The following is a 22,613-nucleotide window of genomic DNA, read 5'->3' as shown; positions in this document are numbered from 1 at the left end:
GACCCGTCTTTGACCACTATGAGCTACCATAATGATCATGTGTCAACATACGCACAAGGTACAATAATGGCGTGAATGTTATGGGGATAAACAATGGCCTTCTGATGGGATTTAAGTCCCGCTCTAGGAGAAAACATATACGTGGTCTCATACATCCGAATAAGCTATGGTCGAGGAGCTCCCAGGTCCCAGAGGAGAACTATTATTCTCCTAAATGGACACAAATTCTAAACCATCACACTACTCAGAGACTACAGTAGCTTCCGGTCCTCATCAGAGAAGTTTCTTTCTGCAGTTTCCTCATGGGCAGTGGTTAAGCAGAAACTTCCTGACCAAAGAGTAGAGAACAAGTACTTGAGGACTGCACAGCCACAAGTGGGATCTCTATCACTCCCCACCCAAATCTCAGGGATCTCCTTGAGAAAGTGGAGGATAAGATTGTATGGGCCAGATGTCGGGGGGCTGGACCAAGACATTGTCTTCTGCACATGTCAGGACTGCTGCCGTGAACTCACAGTAGTTGTGGTTGCCTACGAAAGACCTAAAGAAGACCCAGCCTGACTATATTCTAACATGGGGATGGGAGGAGCTCAGTAATCCCCAATGGTAAGTGAGGGGCCATTGACAGTTGATAGCTTCTGGGAAAGGGAGAGTCTCTTTCCTTTAAGGGTGTGATTCCAGTAGATCAACCATAGTCCGATACTCACAAGCAGCGCAGTTAGACTTTGTGAGTTATTAAACAGAAAAAGAAGGAAGAGAAAGGTGAAAAGGAGAAGGACACAGACAAGAAGGGGTTGAAGAGAATGGGAAGGAAAAAGAGGAAGAAGAAGACACAAAGTTGGAAGGAGGAAGGGGTGTACCTGGGAGGAGTTAGTGGGAGGTGAGGGGGTAAAGCTATCAAATACATTGTATAAAATTTTCAAAGAATTGATGAAATAATCTATTTTTAAAATTTAAAAAACTCTGAAATGTGTGTGTGTTTATGTGTGTGTGTGCATGTGTGTGTATTCATGTATGGTGGGTCCACATGCCCATGCATGTGCCTGTGGAGGAAAGTGGTTAACACTGGGTATCACCAATCACTCCTACCTTATTTTAAGACCGGGAGGGTCTCTTCATTGAACTTGGAGCTCGTGTTTCAGCTAGACTGACTGACTGACCATTGAACTCCTAGGATCTTCCTGTCTCCACTCCCCTGAGCTGGGCTCATAGTCATATGGAATCATGCCTGACTTTCTAAATAGGTGCTGGGAGTCTGAGCCCAGGTCTTCATATTTTGCAGTGAACACTGTTCCCTCTGAATCATCCCCCCAGTCCCATCTGGAATTGTTTGCACATCATACTTTCACTGAGCATTTCTAACTGTGGACTAGGAATACCCAACTGGAAGCTTCGGGAAAAGGTGATGTGGAAAAGACGAAGAGCAGGGAACTGTCAGAATACCAAGACCAGCTCTTAGCTTGGAGTGGGATGGAACCTTCAGCAGCTGCACTGTTCCTTCCCAGCTGCACCTGCTTTGAAAGGCTTTCATGATTCCTGAGGATTTTCTACTTGGAATACATCACAGCTTGGTGCTTTAAGACTTAAATGACAAGCGCCAACGTCTCATAAATATTGGGGGTTAATACATGGTAAGAATAGGGACTACATAAGTACCTCCGGGACTTAAGAACACTATTGTCTCCTATAAAAGTATATACCTAAGTATGTCTATGTCTAGAAGACTTCACTGAAGGACAGATGACAAGCAACAGAGATAATTTTCTGAAGGACAAATGAGTTGACCACCAATTAGACATTCACCTCAGTACCACAGGGTGATATTTACAGGAAAGTGCCATTAGGAAGCACAGATTCCCTACCTGCCCTCGGTCTTGAATATGACCCTTTGTAGTGAGGAGGCCTCCATTGCCAATCGTGGTCTCATAAAGCGTGTACCCAAAGGACTGGCCATACCCTTGGTTCACAGGCAGCTGCTCCATGGAGAGTGGCTTGACAGACTTTGCTGGCTAAGACAGAGACAGAAGCAACAAACAAAGGTTCAGGCTAGAGACAAGAATCTCAGAAGTTGCCACCCATAGCCCGCTTCTCCAGAGGGATGACCCCAACAGCTTTGCAAAAAGGAGTACTGAAAAGGAATATACCATAATAATCAATCTTATATATAACATACAGATTATCTTTGTTGATTTCTCAATCAATCTCACATTTCACCATGCATGGCAGCCAGGGAGTTATTCTTATAATTTAGATGAAGAGTTGTAACCAAGAGAAGCACAGGCATTGTGGCATATGCCTGTAATACCAGTGGATGGGGAACAGAAACAGGGGATTTCTGTGGCAAGTCACCAGAAGGACTAGCCAGAACTGATAAGTTGCAAGTTCGGTGAAGAGATTCTGCCTCAACATAAAAAATAAATAAGCAAATAAACAAATTTAAGCCAGCCTTGTTGGTCTGCAGAGCTAGTTCCAGGACAGCCAGAGCTACACAAAAAACCCTGTCTCGATAAAACAAAAACAAACAACAAAATATGAATAATAAAAATGAAAAAGTGCAGAATGATCAAGAAAAGCACATGACATCAACTCTGGACCCCCACATGCATTTTCACATATGTGAAACACACACGCAGGCACACATGCACACACTTATCTGTACTACACACAAGAACAAAAAAAGCCCTAAGAACCCCTTGGAGAAACAGATGAGTCCCAGTCTGAGGAGGCTCACAGCCTAGATCCCCCAGGGGAACAAACAACAAAGATGCTAACAGCTCTGGGTGTCCTGTCAAGAAGACACAGAAGCCAAGAAGGGTCCTGATCGACTACAATGGGCCACTGTGAGCATCAGTGAGACTATGGTGGCATACAGACATGCCAAACTGTGCACATATATAACCATACAAAGAACCCCAGCAGCAAAACATCCCACTGCACCTTTGGAAGTCACATTATTTCATTTTTCTGATTAAATAAAATACTTGAACTTGCCTGTTTTCTGTACAAACCATACTTACAGATACAAAGCTGATGAAAGAAGTTGTCTACAACTGAAGTTATTAGAAAGGAATTATAGAATTAAAGCATTTCTAAGGCGTTTGATGAAATGTTGGCTTTCTTTGTCAACATGGTTTATCTCATTTCACCTGTACCTCTGTCTTTCCTATCTACCCTTCATAAAATAATTTTGTTATTATTTTACATGTATGGGGTTTGCCTGGCTGTGTATCTGTGCACTATGTGCATGCAGTCCCCATGGAGCCCTGAAGATGGTGTTGGTTCCCCTGGAACTGGAGTAACAGATATTGTAGTTCATTGGGTCCTATGGAAGGATAACGAGTGCTCTTTACCACCAAGCCATCCCACTAGCCCTACAGGATTATTTTAAAGCTTATGTCAGTTTGCTACCAAAACTCAACATTCATCTAAAAAGAGGGGGACAGAAAGAAAGAAAGAAAGAAAGAAAGAAAGAAAGAAAGAAAGAAAGAAAGAATCACTACAGTAACATAATCACAGTAAAAGCGGTGATGGTTATAATTCCCTAAATCAAGAGATTTTTAAGGAAATTTTAGGCAATGGACTCTCTGTTGATGTATGGCAAATATTGGCAGCATGGTAAATTTCAATGCAATAAGATCAATTGTTGCCTAAAGCCGCTGGTTAGGAATCAGGCTAAGAACGTTGAAAATGAGCAAGTGCTATAGCAGCGCCTAACCACACCAACAAGCAGTGAAACCACCTTCACTGTCCTGGGGCTATGATGCACGAAACGTACCACAGTGCTACCTATGGAGGAACTAACAAAAGAAACACACAAAAGAAAAACAGTGGCATGCTGGTGCACATAAATGTCATCCTAGCACGAAGGAGGCAGAGGGTCAGCCTGGTCTACCTAGCAAGACCCTATCTCAAAAACATAAATAGGTAAAAAAGAAAATAGAAGATATGGTGCTTAGTTGATAGAGTACGGAGACTAGTTTGCACCAACACGTAAACCCAACATGCTGTCAGAAGTCTGTACTCAGCTCCTTCTGTGACACCTGGCTTCTGTTGTGACACTGTCCACACAAAATGTTCCTTTGCAGTCCTAACCACAGCTCTCCAAACATGCAGTCCTCCCTGTCTTTGCAAGTGGATCCCAGAGTGCCTCAGTTTCTCTGCTTCCCACATCACCCCGCTGCCATGTCATTTACTCCTGTTCAGTCTTTCAGCCATAATGCTGCACTGACTGGATGTCCATGGAATCCTGGGACTGCCCAGCACAAGGCCTGTATCTCCATAGCCCTGATGATGAAGCTCAGTTCCTCCACCTATGACCAATATCCCTCCTGTCGGTTCTTCATTCATTCTTCTTACTCATTAGACTGGAAGCTGTCTAGCCTAACATCCTGATAATACCGTACCAAGATTGACATTTGGTGAGTTTTATAGGGATGAGCATGCAGTGTTTCCTTAGAGCAGTTTTCAATCTGTGCTCCCCGGAACCCTAGTTAGAAGTGACAGCGTCATAGAGAAGGGATGGCTGCTGCTTTCAGGGGAGGAAAGCTCAGCGCCCAGAACTAACACCCTGACTAACCTAGTTTATGGTTTATACATTAAACTGAACAATAAGTTTAGAGAAAACCTCCCTCTATGAAAACAAAAGATTAAAAGTCATTGCCCTAGGTTGAGTTTATTCTAACACCTTAATCAAGCAGGGGATAGGGCTGGAGAGAGGGCTGAGTGATGAGAACAGGGCACTGCTCTTGCCAACGACGTGGATTCAGTTCCCAGCACCCATGCAGTCACTCACAATAGTCTCTAACTACAGGTCCAGGGGATCCGAGACCTCTACAGACACAGGTGTGGTCCACTTACAAACATGCAGGCAAAACACTCGCCCATAAATGAAACTTTAAGAGAGAGAGAGAGAGAGAGAGAGAGAGAGAGAGAGAGAAAGGAAGAAAAAAAGACAGGCAGCTGGGTCATGAAAGGGCGTTCCAGTATTACACAAGTTTAAAGCATTTCTTCACTTATAAACTTCTAATCTGAGTTCTTATAATGTGTTTCCTATTCTGAATGGCAAAACTTGAAAGGAACTAACACTCTTAAAAATCACTTTGGTTCCTTGGTCATCTACTTCTTTATCTTTGAATTAACCCTTTATCTCCTATCTTTTTTTTCCTCTAAAGTGATGCTGTGTGTCAATATCCAAGAAACAATCACCTGGTCCAGATAGGGCAGGACTTCCCACAGGGTGAGGAAATATAAAAGTGTCAATGACATGTATGCAGTCATCCGTACAGATGTTGGTTGAATGACCGTGGAAACATCTGCAATGAAAAGCACATGGCTGGCCATCGTAGGACCTACTCCAACACCATTCAGAGACATCAGGTACCCTGCTGTCCCACAGCCTTCACAAATGAAGGACCCAACCTCGCGCTCTTATATCCTAACTCCAGGAGGAAGTAAGGCATGTACTAAGGAGTGAGGGTCCTCTGGTATGCTTAAACATCCAAAGAAGAACCCTTATTGTATTAGAAAAAAAGGAGTATGTTGACCAAGCTGGTAGACTGAAAAATCCTAAATTAACTGTTCATTAGAATCTCCTAAACACCAGTTACAAATACACTTGCTCTCAGGTTCTACCCTTTCTTCCCCACTTCAACCCAGACATGCTTGCTGAATAGCTCAGAGGGAGAGGACCGGGAACCTCTACCTTTTGAAAGTTTTAGAGGATGGTGGGCAGAGCTAAGATCAAGCAAAGTGGTCTCATGCTGAGCACAAGAGAGCAGACCCTGTTTCTTGTAGATTTCCAGTGCTGATGATAAACTGGATCAAACTGAGTTTCTCCCCAAAAGGTCTTCACACATCCGCCACCCTCCTCCCAAGGCAGTTCACTGGAGAAATCTAAGTTACCATTCAGACTGAAGCTGCTGCTGGGTACCTGTAATTGAGTGAAAAAGCTCTTGAAACACACGATACTCAGGCGTGTATCCACCACCCTCTGACAACAGTGCACAGTAATCTAAAGAACAAAGAGAAATGTGTCATTTTCCCCAAGAAAATCTTAGGATTAGCTTCTTTCCTTATGAAGAGAAAAAAAATCCTTAGCTCAGAGCAAAAAGATTCATAATTCAGCAACTCCACAGAGGAAAACTCTGGGTATATAAGTGAACTCCGTATATGTTAGTCCAAACTAAAAGGCATCTGCTAAGCTATGATGGGTATGCAGGTGTTACCCCAGAGGCAAACTGCACCAATCTGTGGGCCTGAGACCCCCCACCCCATTAAATGTTTATCTTTATAAGAGTTACTGTCATGGTGTCTCTTCACAACAACAGAAACCCTAATTAGATAGAGGCTAAGAAAGATACATTTGTGGATATTCTGGTACTCTTAGGGGATCCAAAACAACAGGTGAAGCAAGGTTCTACACAACAGATAGGCTGGACTAAGCTACTCTTCTGACTGCTCACAAAGTTACAAAAAGCCAAGACCCCAAGATCTAGTGTGGTCACAAATACTAAATGTTCAGTCTCCAGCATACAGAAACTCAAGACAGAGGAAGAAACTTCCCTTAGGGGCCTAACCTGGCATGTTTCAGATTCAACAAGGAAGCAGCCCAGATTAGAGATAATTCTGGGAACCAAGTACTTGCCATAGCTGGTTACTACAGGTAGATAACCATCGGAAGAGCTAGCTCCACCTATTAAACCGAAGTTGGTGCCCCCATGGAACATGTAGAAGTTGAAGGAGAACCCAAGGATAAACATCTCCCGCACATCCTTCATCAGCACTGCAGAAAGGTGGGACGAAAGGAGAAAGCAGGGGTGGGATTAGGATGGAAGAATTCAGTTTGTAGTGGATGTTCAAGCTACCTAGACCTGAAATCCTCAAGATCTGCTAGAGCCTGTGCGCAGAAAATCATATCAGATGAGCCAGGCCTGGTTAGAGTAGATGACAGTGTTTGTTTTCATGATCCAAAATCACTTATTACTTTTTTCTAGGATTCATATTTGAGGGAATCTTTCTTTCTAGCATACAAACATAAACTTTCTAGTATATAAAGTGTTGCTCATAACTTTTTAGGGCCATTCCTATGTCTAATCTATTTCTAAAGCACTTGTCAACTTCTTAGTGACAAGTCTGAAATGATGGCACCAGTCACATTTACCTTCAACTCCACTTAAATGGCCATTGTCCGTTCTCCAGGGAGAGTAAGAGAGTGATGAGTCAAAATCAGCCCAGTAGGGATTATACCACTTCCTGCATCTATTCCCAGCACACCTTCATCGTATTTCCCCCTCCCAGAAGAACTCATTCTCATTACTTTTATAGCATAGTGAAATGTATATAAAATAAAAAACTACAGAAACTTAACTTCCTTTGCCAATGACCACAGAGATGCTCAGTCGATGGCCACTCCATGTGAGCATATGTCTGCTGATGTCTAGATGGTATCTACTTAGGTAAGTTGATGTTAAGTGATACAACATCTGAGAACCTTGTCCCTAAACTTCAAGTATATTAACAAACAACAAAAAGAAACAAAACAAAGAACCAGACCAGTGCCCCTGTAAAGTCATAAGGAGGACTCACTCTGTGGATCTCCAAACTGGCGGGGTTTTCCCCATGTGTCAGAAGAGTCTGTTGTATACACCATCATCAGTATGGGGCTTCTGCCCTGAAGGAAAAGAAACACATCAGTTTCGGAAGCTCTTCCCCAATTCTGCAGCCCTGAACAACCTGCAAAGGAGCTGTGATGACCAGGGCTTCAGCACTTTAACTGAAGGCAGCCTGCTGCCCCCAGGAGCGCAGAGTCCTACTCTCCCATCCCCATGTGATCCTCCCAGCCACATGGTCTCCTCATGTGACTTCACTGACTTCATTTTTGCCAAGCTTCGGGGGTGGGAAGGGTATCAACTGATATTTTAATATTTTGCTTTCAAGACATCCTAAAAGTAGAATTCAGAAATTTCTAAAAATAGAATCTTTTTATTCTCCTGGGTGACCTGAGTAGAGGTCTGGTAAGAAACAGCAGACACGGAGGAAGGATCTCAATGTTCAATTACAGGGGGCTGCATAGGTGAAGGGATCATGACAAGTGCTGGGCTTTCAACTATGGCAGAAAGCAATGTCCTCAAAACCAGAGTGAACAAGAGTTAGGACTACAGCACTCAAACACTATGGCCTGTGGACCAAGTGTTCTTGATTTATACAGCTTGAACCTAAAACCATCTGAAATAGATAGTTAAGAACACCGCAGACTCAGATTTTAACTAAACTAATTACTACTAAGGTTTTCCTCAATAAGTGAGCCAAGAAGTCCTGGGTAGGGTAAGAAGCAAAGTGGCTGTCATGTCTGAAAGGCCTTTACTTGAATGGATTGGAGTTCTTCATATGTTTCTTTCTTTATATTCTTCATGTGGACAGTGGCCAGCACTGTGGGTGGAAAGAACACACATGAGATCCTGCCGTGACCACACAGTGGAGATTCTCCCAGAACCATGCTACAGAATCCGGACCACATCTCTTGGACATCTGCATCCCAAATTCTCACTTCAATGCTGTTGTATCCAGAGCTAGCGATAATGATAAGATGTCACACTGATAGCCACAGAAGCACATACGAATGGATTTACACATTGCCCTTCGCTTAGAACTTATGGTGATGGTCTTGAATGTTAAAAAGTGGTTAAAATACACCTCATGACACAAATTAATACATGGAAAGCAAATGAAGCAATTGAGACTCTAAAATTTGACATTTTTGGTTGTGGGAATCTAATCCAGGATCTCTTTCATGCTTGACTTCTAGATCAGAACACCATTGTAACCTTTGAAGTACAACAGAAAGGGCCACAAAAGAAAACAAACAAACAAAAAAAAAGCAACAACAACAAAAAAAACTAGGGACAAGAGCATTTGAAGAGAATGGAGTTGACAAAATCGCTTAGAGGGAAGAATTCAAGAATTGCTTTATTGCTTTTCATAGTCTTGGTCCCTATGCATCCATTCTTTCCTCTTAGCATGTTGATCCCATGTACACATGCTAAGCAAGTGCTCTACCCCTGACTATTACTCCCTCCCACTCGACTCCCAACCTTGCTTTTATTCTCTGGACTCGTTTGTTCCGAGAATGGCCAGGGCTGGGTTCCTGGCAGTACCACTGCTCTGAAACCCCTTTATTCTGTGTGGTTCAATCAGGGACACTTGTCAAAGCTGGAGACAACTTACTTGTGTCTCAGCAGTTCTCTGTGCTAGGCCACTCAACATTTGAAAGGGAGGAGTAACGCTCTGGTCATAACAGGTGCTGTGCACCAAGGTTGGGCCCTACGTCCTAACTCAGTTTTGACCACACGTTCTTACCACCAGGAAATGGAAGGATGAGCCATAGAAAGACCTGTGCTTTTTCAACTTGGCCAGTGTAGAAACAAATGCAGACAATACCATACCGTTTTTCAAGTGGCCTTTTCTCAGATTCAGGCCATCGTCTGCAGTCATGAGCAGCTCACTGATCCCTCTTGACACCAAAGCCTGGGGAGAAAGTCAGTAAGAGAAATAAATGGGTTGCCCTAGGCCCATGAGTTTGCTTCTTCCTAGGGATGGAAAAAAAAAAGAACTATAGCCATGGAAATATCACCGTTCAGTTGAGACATGGAGAGGAAGGCTTCATTCCCCATGCAACCACTTTATGTTAAAAAGTTAAAACAAAAATGTGAATCCTGCCTCTGTCACACTCCTCAACAGCAGTCAAATTCCAAACCCCAGAGAAGAGGCAGAGGGGCAATTGCATCACCCAATGCAGTGCTTTCCCCAAAGGACCTCCAGGGCTTGCTCCAAGCCACAGAGCAGAAATTGAATGCTTCTGTCCATGCTGTCACCAAATCACCATACCTCATGAGCCAAATCCACAGGATACTCTTCTGTCAGTAGTTTCTTCAGTCAGTGGCACATAAATTGTGATTACTCCACCCATGGTGGCCCTTTCACCTGCATGACCCTTAAATATTCCTAATTTGACTTCAAATACTTCAGGGATACTCTCAATCAAGACAGAGAAGAGATGAAGGGACTTATGTAATGGAGGGGCAAAATACTGAGGTGGTGGCTACAGGTTCTAAGACAAGTCAAATGTGTGCCTTTTTTGAGCTTTTGGACTACGATATCTTGAAAGCCAAAGAATTAATAGAATTCACTTCTGAGTCTTTTGTTGGTATCATAAAATTATTGGTTTCTATAAGTCAATTTCAAAAACTAAAAAGGCAGAAAAGTCACTCAAGTGAGAGGAACCAGGGTGTCACTTGGCACTCTGTGCCTGTTCTCTGATTCCCATAGGTTTGATGAAGGTTCATTGTTTCAGTCCACTCCAGTGAGTAATGTGGCTTGTTGGTGGGTGACCGTACAGACAAACCCAGTAGGCTTGACACACAAACAGAAACGGATTCTTCTGTAGAAAATGGGCTGCATTTATTCCCATTGGCCTTTTATTTTAAATCACATCTACACAGTTGGATAAAGTGTTTCCTAAAGATTTAGTTGGAGAACCTAGACAGAGATAAAATGTAAGGACCTGGGGTCCCAGTAAGGAAAGGAGTCAGCGGCTGATCTGAGAAAATGGGATGGTGAAAATACTCAGTGAGCAAGTTCAGTGCAAGAGGAGCCATGGCTATGGGGGACACTTGGGGCAAGAACTGAGCAGCTGAGGGTCCTGCATTAGAAGGACAGATGGAGCTGCTGCACTGCGTGATTCACAGCAGAGAGTTACTGCCTCTGGGTGCTAAGCTACTGAGGGAAACCACAGGAAAGCTTCTAATGGAGGTTTTTACGTTGACTGATGGGCAGGAAAGAAGGCAAGAAACTGAAGTGATGAGCAGAGGGAAGGGGAAAGAGAAGTTTGGTGTGGAGATGTTTGAGAGGTTGGAGCAATGGACTGAGGGCATGTGGGGAGTTGTAAGAGTTCAAGGAATATAAACTATCTTTGCTATGGTACCTCACACCTGCAAATACTAAATTTAAAAAGAAAACATAAAATACATTAAAATTTTGACCATATTAAGCTAATGATGCTTAAAAATATTCTGGTTTTCTTGTTAATAGGTTATATCTATTTTTTGATGCTTGTTTTGTTTATGTTTCTGATGTACTTGTAAGTTTTGTTGCAAGCATGGCACAAGACAGAAATGGTTGGGATATTTTGCTGTCTTTGCACCAACAGCAGCTAGCCAACACTGCTGTGGCCAAATTTATAGGCATGACCCAAAACTTATCTCTGAGCTCTGGACACTGGATTTGTATTAGTAAGAATTCAGATGTTTTTTGATAAAGGTAATGTTGAAACTGTTTAATGCTGTTCTTTTTTTAAAAGCTGGCTCTAGAGCTGGATTGTGGTCGTCCTTCACTAGACCCAGGCATACTTAGTTAAAATTTCCTCTGTGCCACTCTTCAGTCTGACACTGTGACAAGGAGAAGAAAACCAAGCAGAACAGCCAAAATTTGGACTTGGTTTACATAAACATTCAACTGCTTTGAAATTTATGGGTTTGTTTTGTTAAATATAGTTAAAAATCTGTTAAAATTAAAATGAAACTAGTTTAAAAATTAACTAGTAACACTGGAAATTGGTAAAATGTAATCTATGTGTGGGTAATTTTAAAGAAACCATAAGGCAGAATTTCGTTTTGAATTTTGGATTGCCATCATTTTTAGTCAACCACATGGCTCATTGCCATTTTGCAAAAATTAAGAAAGATAGATGTTATATGATTTCACCACCATCTTGATTAAGGTGACCACATGGAAAGGGCCTACCTAGGAGACAACAATGGGTATTTAAGATATATATATATATATATATATAGTAATTTATAAGATAATTTCCTTTCCTGAAAACAAGGTGTTGTGTGTGTATACACACACACACACACACACACACACACACACACACACACACATATATATATATATATATATATATATATATATATATATATATGCTTTTAAATGTTAAAGTTACACCTCAAGAATGTACCTTGTTCTGCCAGGTAATTTTGTAATTTAAGAGACATCCAGGTGGAAAGACAGGAAGAGATCATAGTGAGCAGCTGAAGTTTACAAATGTATGGCAAGGCTAGAGGCCCAAGGAAAGTCCAGTTGCAAGGATAAAACCTAATAGTTTAAAAAATGCCAGTGCCTGGTGATAGTCATCAGAAACACTATACAATGAAATGGAGCAGATTCTGGAACATTTGTGCTTATAAAATATTTTATATTGTTAATGTATGAACTTAAAGTGAAGTGAAATATGCCCCCTGCATATGGGCAGCCTGCTTATATTGGGTTTCACTGTCTGAGTTGATGAGGATGACTGACCAAGTCTCTTCCTCAAGGAACAGGTCCTGCTGAGGTACAAACTCCAGTCGCTGGATTCAGAGTCCAGAGCATTAACCATTACACCACAGGAGCTGGTGATTTGGACTTACAATAAAAATTAGGGTCAGAGCCATAAGCAGCAAATATCAACCAAAAACTGGGATACTCATTTCTTGTGATGCAGCAAGACAATGATCTAAGTTGTCTGACAGAGAGATTGGAGCAGGTTTTAAGTCCATGGGTCTCAATCTTTTGGGGGTTATACAGGGGTAGCCTAGGACCACCTGCATTTCAGATGTTTGAAAATAACAATGAGAAGCCGGGCGGTGGTGGTGCATGCCTTTAATCCCAGCACTCGGGAGGCAGAGGCAGGCGGATCTCTGTGAGTTTGAGACCAGCCTGGTCTACAAGAGCTAGTTCCAGGACAGGATCCAAAACCACAGAGAAACCCTGTCTCGAAAAACCAAAAAAAAAAAAAAGGAAAATAACAATGAGAAAAAAATTGTAATGGGGGTGACCACAACATGGGAAACTATATTAAAAGGTCAAAGCATCAAAAAGGAAAAAAAAGGTTAAAAACCAATGACTTAGAAAATGTCTCTCTCCTTACTCAAGGTCAAATCAGGCTTAAAAATGTATGTCTAGCCTCATTGTCTTTGCTAACTTTGTTAAACTTAAGCTATTTGGATAAAATGAGTCATATATACTAAAAGGAACTTATGGCCCTGCCATTAATATATGACTACAGTGCCTTAGAACTTGTCAAGGGCAATGCTAGCCCCTAAGGTCCTTCCTGTTCCCATTTTGCCATGAGACCTTTTCCTTGTCACCTTTTCTTGCCTTCCCAAGTGACAGCATTAACAGCTGAATACAAACTTGTTCTATTTTTACCCTTGGAATGGCTAATTTAGTTTTCTTTATTAGTTTCCATTCAAAATCATTAATTTAAAGGCAAAACCTGACAGGAAAATAATGTAAAACCCAAGTCTTATGAAAGCTCCTAAATTACTGTAGACTGTTAGGGAATACAAGTTAATAATCAGTCATCCTCAAAGCACTGAAATAATTAATTACAGGGATAAGCCCTATTTAGTTCCCTGTATATGATTTCAAAGTCAAGCTTAAAACAAGTAACTAGAAACAAAGTTTGTCTAATCAGACATACCTAAGCAGCCCTCAGAGATCTGAGGAATGTGGCATTTAAAATGATAATTAAAAAGTTTATTATATCAAACAGAGACTCCTAGATCCTGGCAGTGACCAATAGTCTCCAGAGAAGATTATGGCACATTATGATGTTTTGATCTAGATTATGATGATGCTGACCACTAGGCAGGATGCTTCAATGCACCATCTGCTGCCAGAACCCACACCAGACTGTGGGCAAACAGCAGGACACTGGAGAGTTGATTGCACCGCTTTTGCCTAGACAAAATAAGGTCAGTCTTTTCCATGTCCCTCTTCCACAGGAACCTCTCACCTTATGGGCCTGGTAAAAACTGCTGTTCTGATACTTCTGCTTCCAAAGCTATGTAGACTTGAGTATATAGCCTGGTTTCTGCAATTTTTAATGGATTCTAAAGCTGCTTGGTCTGTTCTCAGGTATAATTATTTATCCTCCTGGGAGCTCTGATAGTATTGGTGGCTAAGCTAGCTATAACTTTGTCAGATCGGCAGCATCAGACAACCAGATCCTTCCACAAGGTTATTCCCAACTTGTTAGCTCATTTTATATAGAGAGTCTGAGGATATGTAAATACAGGTTATAGCAGTATACATAGATGATTAAGATATGAAAATTATTTCAGATTTCTTTCTCCTTCTATGGTATAGTTCTGATAAGCTGGTAGAGCAATAACTACTTACTGTTTGGGTTACAAGCTCAAGATTTTAGATTTATCTGGCTGCTATCTAAATATCAACTTAAAGATGTTTCTCATCAGGCCCAAGATATCTCTGTCCAATCCATACCTGGCTTTTTGGGCAGAAGAGAAACGTACTTGTTTCTAACCCAAATCTATAGTTTTTCCTAGGACACAAAGGAATGAGTCTACTCCTGCTGTTTTACAAATACCTTTTATCTTCTTTTTATATGATAGGGACCTGAAAGTTTCAAATGTATTGTTTTCCTTTAAGTACATAAATTTTAACCTATGTTCCTAGTTTGAACTTGTCTCAACAGGTTTCCACTTGCCTGGCAGAAACATCCAAGCATCAGTTGCTGACTACAACCTGCTCTGAATGACTTGTGAGCCCCGGACTTGCTGAAAATTGATGTGGACCAGTGCAGCCAATGTGAATGCTCACTGTATTTTCAACAGAGTCTGTGGACCAGATGCTTCCGATAAACCCCATTGCCTGAATTCCCTCTTTGCCTTCTTAGCCCCTGACGACAATGTCCCAAAGTCAGCCAGAAGCAGTTATAGTAAAAGAATATATTATCCTGTGATCCCTGGTTGAGAAACTAAGTCAAAGGAAAACTCTCTTACATAGGGAGACTGTATGCAGCACTAGGTAAAGAATGTTGCTTCTATGTTGACTATTCAGGGATAATGAAAGAATCCATGGCCAAAGTTAGAGAAGGCCTGGCCTTATTCTAGTTTTGTTACTCACATTTGGGCCTTACATTTTAAACAAATTGGTCCAGTTTATAAAAGAAAAATTGGGGCCATCCAACTGATGGTAATATGGACCCAATATCAGTCCCTCCTCCAAGAGACCAGGGAAACTATAGAGTTCCATGACTGAAATTCTCAGGAACCAGTCAAAGCGCGCGCGCGCGTGTGTGTGTGTGTGTGTGTGTGTGTGTGTGTGTGTAAGGATCTGACCTTGCAGACTCTTTTTTATAAAGGGGCATCATCATGTTAAGCCATATAGTGACTGGGAGCTGACCTCAACTCCAGGAATATGCTGCAATAGCATATTAATTTAAATGGATACCCTAGAAATAGCCAATTAAGGAGCTAAGGAGCAGGACCAGAAACATTTAACAAAGATCAAATGTCTCTGAAGACCTCCTGCCCTCGCAGATACCTTGTCAGTAATTATTGTTTCTTTGTTAGGGTTTTCGTGCACAAAAACTGGCCAATGGTTTCAGAAATCATCTTAGCCCCCTAACCAATCGCAAGACCCTAAAACATGTATGCACCTTAATTCTGGAGCTTCCCCTTTAAAGGCTCTTTTTCCTCAGGCTCGAGGCCTCGCTCACTCCTTACCCACTGAAGCATCACTGTGCTGGAGGTTTTTGATCCAAGTTTAAGCTTCCTAAATAACGTCCATTTGTATTTAGATTGGAAACTGGCTTCATGAATTTATTTGGGGTTCCAAAACGCAGGCATAATAGTTCTGAGGTCCAGCTGCTTTCACTTCCCCAACTAGAAGGACTGGCCCTTGAACCCCAAAATAAGTTCTTACTTCCGAAAGTTGCTTTTGTCAGAACATTTTACCACAGCTACAGAAAAGGAAAGTCAGACAGTGGTGTTTTGAGACAGGGTCTCACGTCACACAGGCTGACCTCCAACTCACTATGTAGCCGAGGGTGATCTTGAACTGCCGACCCTCTGACCTTCACCACTCCCAGCGCAACAGCGAATCTGGCTGTGTATATTATGTGCTGTTTATTAGTATCCTAAGAAATAGTTACATCTGAAAGTAAAGAATGGAAAAGCACATGTTAAATGTCACTCAGAAGGAAGTTGAGAGTCATACAGAGTGAAGCTGTCCTAGTGTGGGTCTCTGCCTTCTGTCAGAGACATCCGTGTTATTGCCAGGCCATTGACTAGAATATAACCAAAGATCAAACATAAAACTGGACCCTATCCATCCGCACAGTTCACAGTTCCAGGCAAGCTACAGGCATCTGGGATGTGTTTGCGCCACAATATAACAAACCACAGAAGCAGAGCACTTACCGTTTTGACATGTGCCATATACTTCTTATCCATATTGTAGGAGCCATATTCATTCTCAATTTGCACAGCAATGATAGGGCCTCCTTTTGTATACTGAGGGTCAAGGAGGGAAGAATAGAAGAGTGAGGTATTGATGGGATTAAATAAGACTGGATTTTCTGAATCCTAGGCACACATGCAATAACAGCACACCCAACTCCTCAGTGTCGGTCATTTCTTTCATTCACCATCAGTGCCTCTATGTGAGAAGTCAAATGCTTCCAAAAAGGTTCCTTTAAAAGTATCCCCTGAATAACCACCATTTCTGCATACTTTAATGTGTTCATTGTGAGGGCTCAAACTTCCAGAGTCACCCTCCCCGTCGCCCAAGAGCTTCGCATTTAGGGGGCACTGCCTTTGGCACCGTCATCTTCATTTAAGATGCGTTAAGTCCTACATGAAGATTAACTTGCGTGGACAACCAGCCCCTCTATTGACTCCATCTTGTCCTTTTCACTTTCGTAGCCAAACTTAAACTATTTCCTCAAACTTCCTTCAGGAACATGTAGGCTAACCAGAAGGTATCTCACATGTGGGGAGAAAGACACTCTAAGGAATTCAACTCCATGCCAATATTAGCGACATGGGAGCGTCCAGGATTCTGTACTCCTTTGTCGGAAGTGTTTGCACACCCAAATCTGACCATAATGACTGAGGAGATGCTCAAGACAGCCAGAGTTGAAATGGGAAGATAGTGAGCAAGCATCTATCCTAAGCAAGCAAGCATCATCCCTAAGTTATTTAGCAGGGAAGTAAAACAAACACCAAGATTAAAGGTGTGCTTTAATTTTCTAAAGGGCATACTCTTAGCTGACAAACATGGAAAGACTTCCAAAAGCAGCTTCTTCTCTTTTGTCTTAGGCTCTTTATCTCTCTCATGAAGAACAGAACGTAAAAGAAGATAGATCCAGAAGCTATCAGGACCCAGAATGACCTGAGGCAGAAGAGCTGGAATGTGATAAGTTTGATTGAAACATTCTAGAGAGGATTGCTCAGTAGTATGGGAGTACTGACCCATGAGGCTACAGGGGGCGTTTCCAAGACCTCCCAACATCGCTTGGAGAAAACTCATCCCTGGAAGAGGTAGAACTCACTTAGGGATTACAGGTAGAAGTTTCAAGGCTGCAATATCCTAAATTAGGAAGGGTGAGCACAAACGGCTGCAGGGATGAAAATGTCCTGTGTTCAGTTCTGTTCTGGAAACAGGTTCTCACGATGGACCCCTGACTGGCCTGGAATTCCCTATGTAGATGGTTTGTCCTTGAGCTCACAGAGATCTGCCTGACTCTGTCCCCTAAGTGTTGAGATTAAACATGGACACCACCATACACAGCTTGTTTTTTAATTTTTGAGGCAGGGTCTCTTGTATCAAAAATTGCTCTCAAACTCCTTATGACCAGGAAGACAATCTTCTGGCCCTATTTCCTCTACCCCCTAACTTCTGGAACTGCAAACTTGGAAAACCACACTGGTTTATTGAAGCTGAGGATTGAACTCAGGGCTCTTGTGGAAGGCAGGCACTCTACCAATTGAGTTACTACCGTATCCTGAGGATCTGTTTGTATATACTGTCCATATAATAGCAACCAGCTGCTTGTAGTTATTGGTACAGTGAAGGAGAAGTGTGTGCCCTGGAAACTTAAGTTCTAATTGTACTTTGTTTACATTGATTTAAGCAGCTACATGTGCCTATGGACACCATGTCTCTGAAAAAGGCCATCTTGCTTATCTCTCAAATGTGCACTGGCTTGTGTAGTTGGTCACTCATGAGTTTTAATATCTTTCTGGAGCAATGATAGTCTATTCCCCCAAAAAGTTCAACCATGTGAAGCATTCATCTAAACAAATGCATGTTTTGGCATTGCCTCCATTTAATATATACTAATCTAAAATATTTACTGTGAGGATAAAATAAGTTTGGTAAGTACTGATTTCCTAGTGAAAAGTTGATATCTAATAGATGTTGTGATGGCTTGAATGAAAATGGCCCCCATAGGTCCATAGGGAGTGGCACTATTAGGAGGTATGGCCTTGACGGAGTAGGTGTGGCTTTTTTACAAGAGGTGTGTCACTAGGAGAGTGGGCATTGAGGTCTCAGAAGCTCAAGCCTGGCCAGTGTGTCACTGTCACTTCCTGATGCCTGCAGATCAAGATGCAGAACTCTCAGCTACCTCTCCAGTACCATATCTGCCTTCCTGCTGCCAGGCTTCCTGCCATGATGATAATGAACTAAACCTCTCAACTGTAAGCCAGTCCTGATTAAACTTTTCCATTCTAAGAGTTGCTGTGCTCATGTTATCTCTTCACAGCCACAGAAATCCTAACTGAGACCAAAGTAATTAAAATTTATCACTCTCTACTCATTTTCTACATGGAATAGACATTCTTCAGCCTAATGTGCAGTTCTGTCTCAACTGAAGTCAACCTAAATTGAAAATATTGTTTTGGGGCTGGAGAGAGGGACCAGAGGCTAAGAGTACTGGCTACTGTTCATGGGGACCTGGGTTCAACTCCCAACACCTGCACTGTGGCTCACAACTCTCTGCAACTCAGTCCCAAGGGCCTCCTTGGGCAATGCACACATGTGGTGCACAGACATGTGAAAATAAATAAAACCTTTTTATAAAAAAAGATAAGAAAATATTGTTTGGTATAAAGGCACTAAACACTGAGGACCACAGCTGAAAACCACAAATCACTAGAGGACACATTATTTTCCTTGGGAGAGCATGGCTGACCAGGATCTGTGAACCCATTACCACTGCCTAATAATGCAAGAAAACATTACTCCCCTCTCCCGGGCAGAGGCGATAGCTCTGCTCTCTGAGGCAGACACAATCAAGCACGGACGTGGTCTAGAATCTTCCCGGTAAGCACACCTCGGTGCTACACACTTTATTAGAAATGGGCTAGTCCAGGTGCGAGAGTTAGCTGAGAAGAGGCTAGATATAATGGGCCAAGCAGTGTTTAAAAGAATACAATTTGTGTGTTGTTATTTCGGGGCATAAGCTAGCAGGCGGCCAGGGTGATGGGGACACAGCCCTGCCGCTCCTATTACAACAAAATTGTTAGATCAGGAAAAGATCTAAGACTCAAATTCAAAGTCAAACTCAGGGTGGCAAAGAGAGGCAGGAGAGATGGCTCAATAAGTAAGAACACTTGATGCTCTTCTGGAGGACTGGGGTTCATTTCCCAGAAACGCATGGTAGCTCACGACTCTTTGTAATTCCAGTTCTAGGGAATCCAACACTCTTTTCAGATTCCTTATGGACCAAGTAAGACATGGTACATTTGTGTGTGTGTGTGTGTGTGTGTGTGTGTGTGTGTGTGTGTGTGTATGATTATAGATAAGGTAAAAGTAAATATTGAAAAAGTCAAACTGGGAAGGCAAAATGCCTCTTAAGGCAAAAGAACTTACCACAAAACCTGATGATCTGAGTTCCATCTCATACAGTAGATAGATGATAGATAGATAGATAGATAGATAGATAGATCAAAGTTGAGCAGCTGGTGTGGGAAGGCAAAAGGGGAGTAATTAAATCCAAATCCTGTCCATGCTTTGAGACAGGCTGGATATTGTCACTTCAACTGTCAAAGGAAGGAAATACAGCATGTGCCATCATGCCCAATTAGAGTCTAAAGGCAGAAGCTTCCTTACACAGAACCTGGAAATCCTGGCTGCAAACATACACAGTATCAGCATATGCTCCCTGCTTCTTGTTGTAATGAGGAGTGGCGGGCTGCTTCCTGCCACCCAGCTCCCGGCTGGCTGGCTAGCTTATACCCCGAAATAACAACACACAAATTATATTCATTTAAACACTGCCTAGCCCATGATATCTAGCCTCTTATTAGCTAACTCTCACATATTAGTTTAACCCATCTCCATTAATGTGTATTGCCACGTGACTGTGGCTTACCAGCATAAGTCTAACCAGCATCCATCTTGAAGAGGAGAGCCATGGCATCTGTCTGACTCTGCTTCTTTCTCCCAGCATTCTGTTTGGTCTACTCCACCTATCTAAATTCTGCCCTATCAAAAAGCCGAGGCAGTTTCTTTATTTGACCAATGAAAGGAACCCATAGAAAGGAGACCCTCATACATGAGCTTCTCAGAGCACAAAAAGCAGCAAGCAACAAGCAGCAACTAGCCAGGAAATCAAGCTGGCAATCACTTCCCTTACCAGCAGAGATGAGGACTGGATTTTACCTGGAACATTGCTATCTTGGGAACCAGATGATCGAAATACTCATTCATCGCTCTGGTGAATCCCTTGTAAGTTGTCCGCAGCTTCATTCTGGGATCCTTGAGTAACCAGCTGTGATTGAAAAGGTGGGATTCAGACTCAGGATGGGAACCGGTGATAGGAAACACTACAGCAAAGGAGATCTAACACAGGGCCCCTATTTGCAAGGCCATAGAGACAGTGAGATGTGGGAATGTGGTCCAGCTTCAAGAAAGAGCAGTCTCTGCCAATGAGAAACATCCCCATGCCCCAAAGATCTGGGGGTAGTGGAATGTGATTCAAGACATCTCAATAAAGTACAGCCCAAAAGCCAAGTCTGACCTGCTCTCTGATTATTAAATAGTTTTGTCAGCACAATTGAACCCAGTTGTTCACATATTATCCTTCAGTTTTCAGGCTAATTACAGAGGCTGCATGTGGCTTGGAAAACCTAAAATATTTGCCATTAGGATTTTGAATCAAAATCGTACTATGTAGCACTGACTCTCCTAGAAGCCTACATCATTATGCAGCCCAGGATGGCCCCAAATTTGTGAAAATCCTTGCATCTCAGCTTTTTTAGGAAAAAATTATCAGCCTGTATTCTAGAATGATACTGTTTGGAAGTTCTTGCTTTGTGTGTGTGAGGGATGGAGAACCTGACCATCCCGGAATATACTCACCTAGAAAAAGGGAAACAGCACAGATAAATGGTCCTGCTACCACATGCATAAACTTTAAAAGTGTTAACTAAGAGAAAACAGCTAGACTCAAAAACATACCCATAAGTACCTGCCATCAGGAAACAAAATGGTGTAGGTTTTCTAAATGAGTCCAGAAATAAAGCCCTGCGAATGTGTTTCCCACCCAGGAACCCTCAGACCACAACACACCTGGGCAAGCCTCCAAGGTCCAGGTCACTGCCAATGTAGGGACCTGGACACAGAATGACCCAGAGCCCCTCGTCTGAAGCCATGGTGACAAAAGTTCTGGAAAGAAAACAGTCACAGTGACATTTCCCTCAAAGTATTAACTTTGCACAGCAACTCTTTTCCTTCCTTCCTTCCTTCCTTCCTTCCTTCCTTCCTTCCTTCCTTCCTTCCTTCCTTCTCTCCTTCCTTTTTTCCTCCCTTTCTTCTCTCCTTTTGTTTTCTTTTTCCTCTTGTGGGCTTTGTACTCAAAGGGACTGTGACCCAGACAAAAGTGTTGAAGATTTAAGACAAAAATACTCTGAATTCCTCCCTTTATTATTTATTGGAAGAGAAATATATGACACTAAGGAAGATCCCATTTAAATGAAAACAGACTTTTACTTTTACAGGGATGTGAGGCTTACATGTTACAGCATCTAACATCACCTTGAGTGACATGCACTGCTTTTTCACGCCTATGACTTTGCCTATGCTGCACACAGTCCCTTCCCATTTACTTCTGAGCAACTTCTAAACTTGACTCAATTTAGTCATCACCTCTGTCTTTCCTGACTTGACCCTAGCCGGGTCTGTAACAGTCTCAATACGTAGTTGCCTTGCTCTCTTGAGCTTCCCCAAAATAATACTCCAGAAGTCAATATTTTTTTAATTAAAAAAATTATTCTACTTCTATCAGGTCATGGAAGCTATAAACTATAGCTCAGAAATCTGCCATTACAACTAATAGGGCAGGTTCTTCATGATACACTTTGTAAAATGCTGGCTAAAACAAGGTCCAGACCATACTATAACAACATGCTATGGCCTATGTAAGCCATAGACTAATGGCTGAAACAGGCTTCAAATGAGGTAAAAAGTTAATAGATCTTAAAACAGAATTATATATAAAACAGAATTATAGGCCAAGGGTTGATGACACACACTTTTAATTCTAGAAGTAAGGAAGCAGAGGCAAGCAGTCCTCTGTGAATGTGTGATCAGCCTGGGGTGTTACATAGAGAATTCCAGGCGAGCTGGAGTTATATGGTGAGACCCTGCTTCAAAACAACAACAACACAACAGCCACCAAAAAGCAGAGCTATAATCCATTGCTTCACCCAGTTCCCCAGGCACATCCTTATCTGAATCTCAGAATCAAGTAATTAAAG

At 42.1% G+C, this 22,613-nt stretch overlaps 1 protein-coding gene across 1 annotated transcript in view; it reads right to left on the bottom strand.

The window, feature by feature from the left end:
• The window catches only part of LOC142846813 (beta-galactosidase-1-like protein 2), a 36,058-nt gene that overhangs the window by 5,441 nt on the left and 8,004 nt on the right, over positions 1–22,613 (bottom strand). Inside the window, exons 4-13 of the mRNA XM_075967607.1 lie at positions 21,427–21,522; positions 20,518–20,626; positions 16,269–16,361; positions 9,441–9,522; positions 8,363–8,427; positions 7,585–7,669; positions 6,644–6,781; positions 5,930–6,010; positions 5,206–5,312; positions 1,863–2,009 (exon numbers count right to left, since the gene is read on the bottom strand). Coding sequence (XP_075823722.1) covers positions 1,863–2,009; positions 5,206–5,312; positions 5,930–6,010; positions 6,644–6,781; positions 7,585–7,669; positions 8,363–8,427; positions 9,441–9,522; positions 16,269–16,361; positions 20,518–20,626; positions 21,427–21,522 — 1,003 coding nt within the window. The remainder of the gene's footprint in view (positions 1–1,862; positions 2,010–5,205; positions 5,313–5,929; positions 6,011–6,643; positions 6,782–7,584; positions 7,670–8,362; positions 8,428–9,440; positions 9,523–16,268; positions 16,362–20,517; positions 20,627–21,426; positions 21,523–22,613) is intronic.

This window comes from Microtus pennsylvanicus, chromosome 3, assembly GCF_037038515.1.
Source record: "Microtus pennsylvanicus isolate mMicPen1 chromosome 3, mMicPen1.hap1, whole genome shotgun sequence".
NCBI lineage: Eukaryota > Metazoa > Chordata > Mammalia > Rodentia > Cricetidae > Microtus > Microtus pennsylvanicus.
This window is presented reverse-complemented; position numbering and strand designations above follow the sequence as displayed.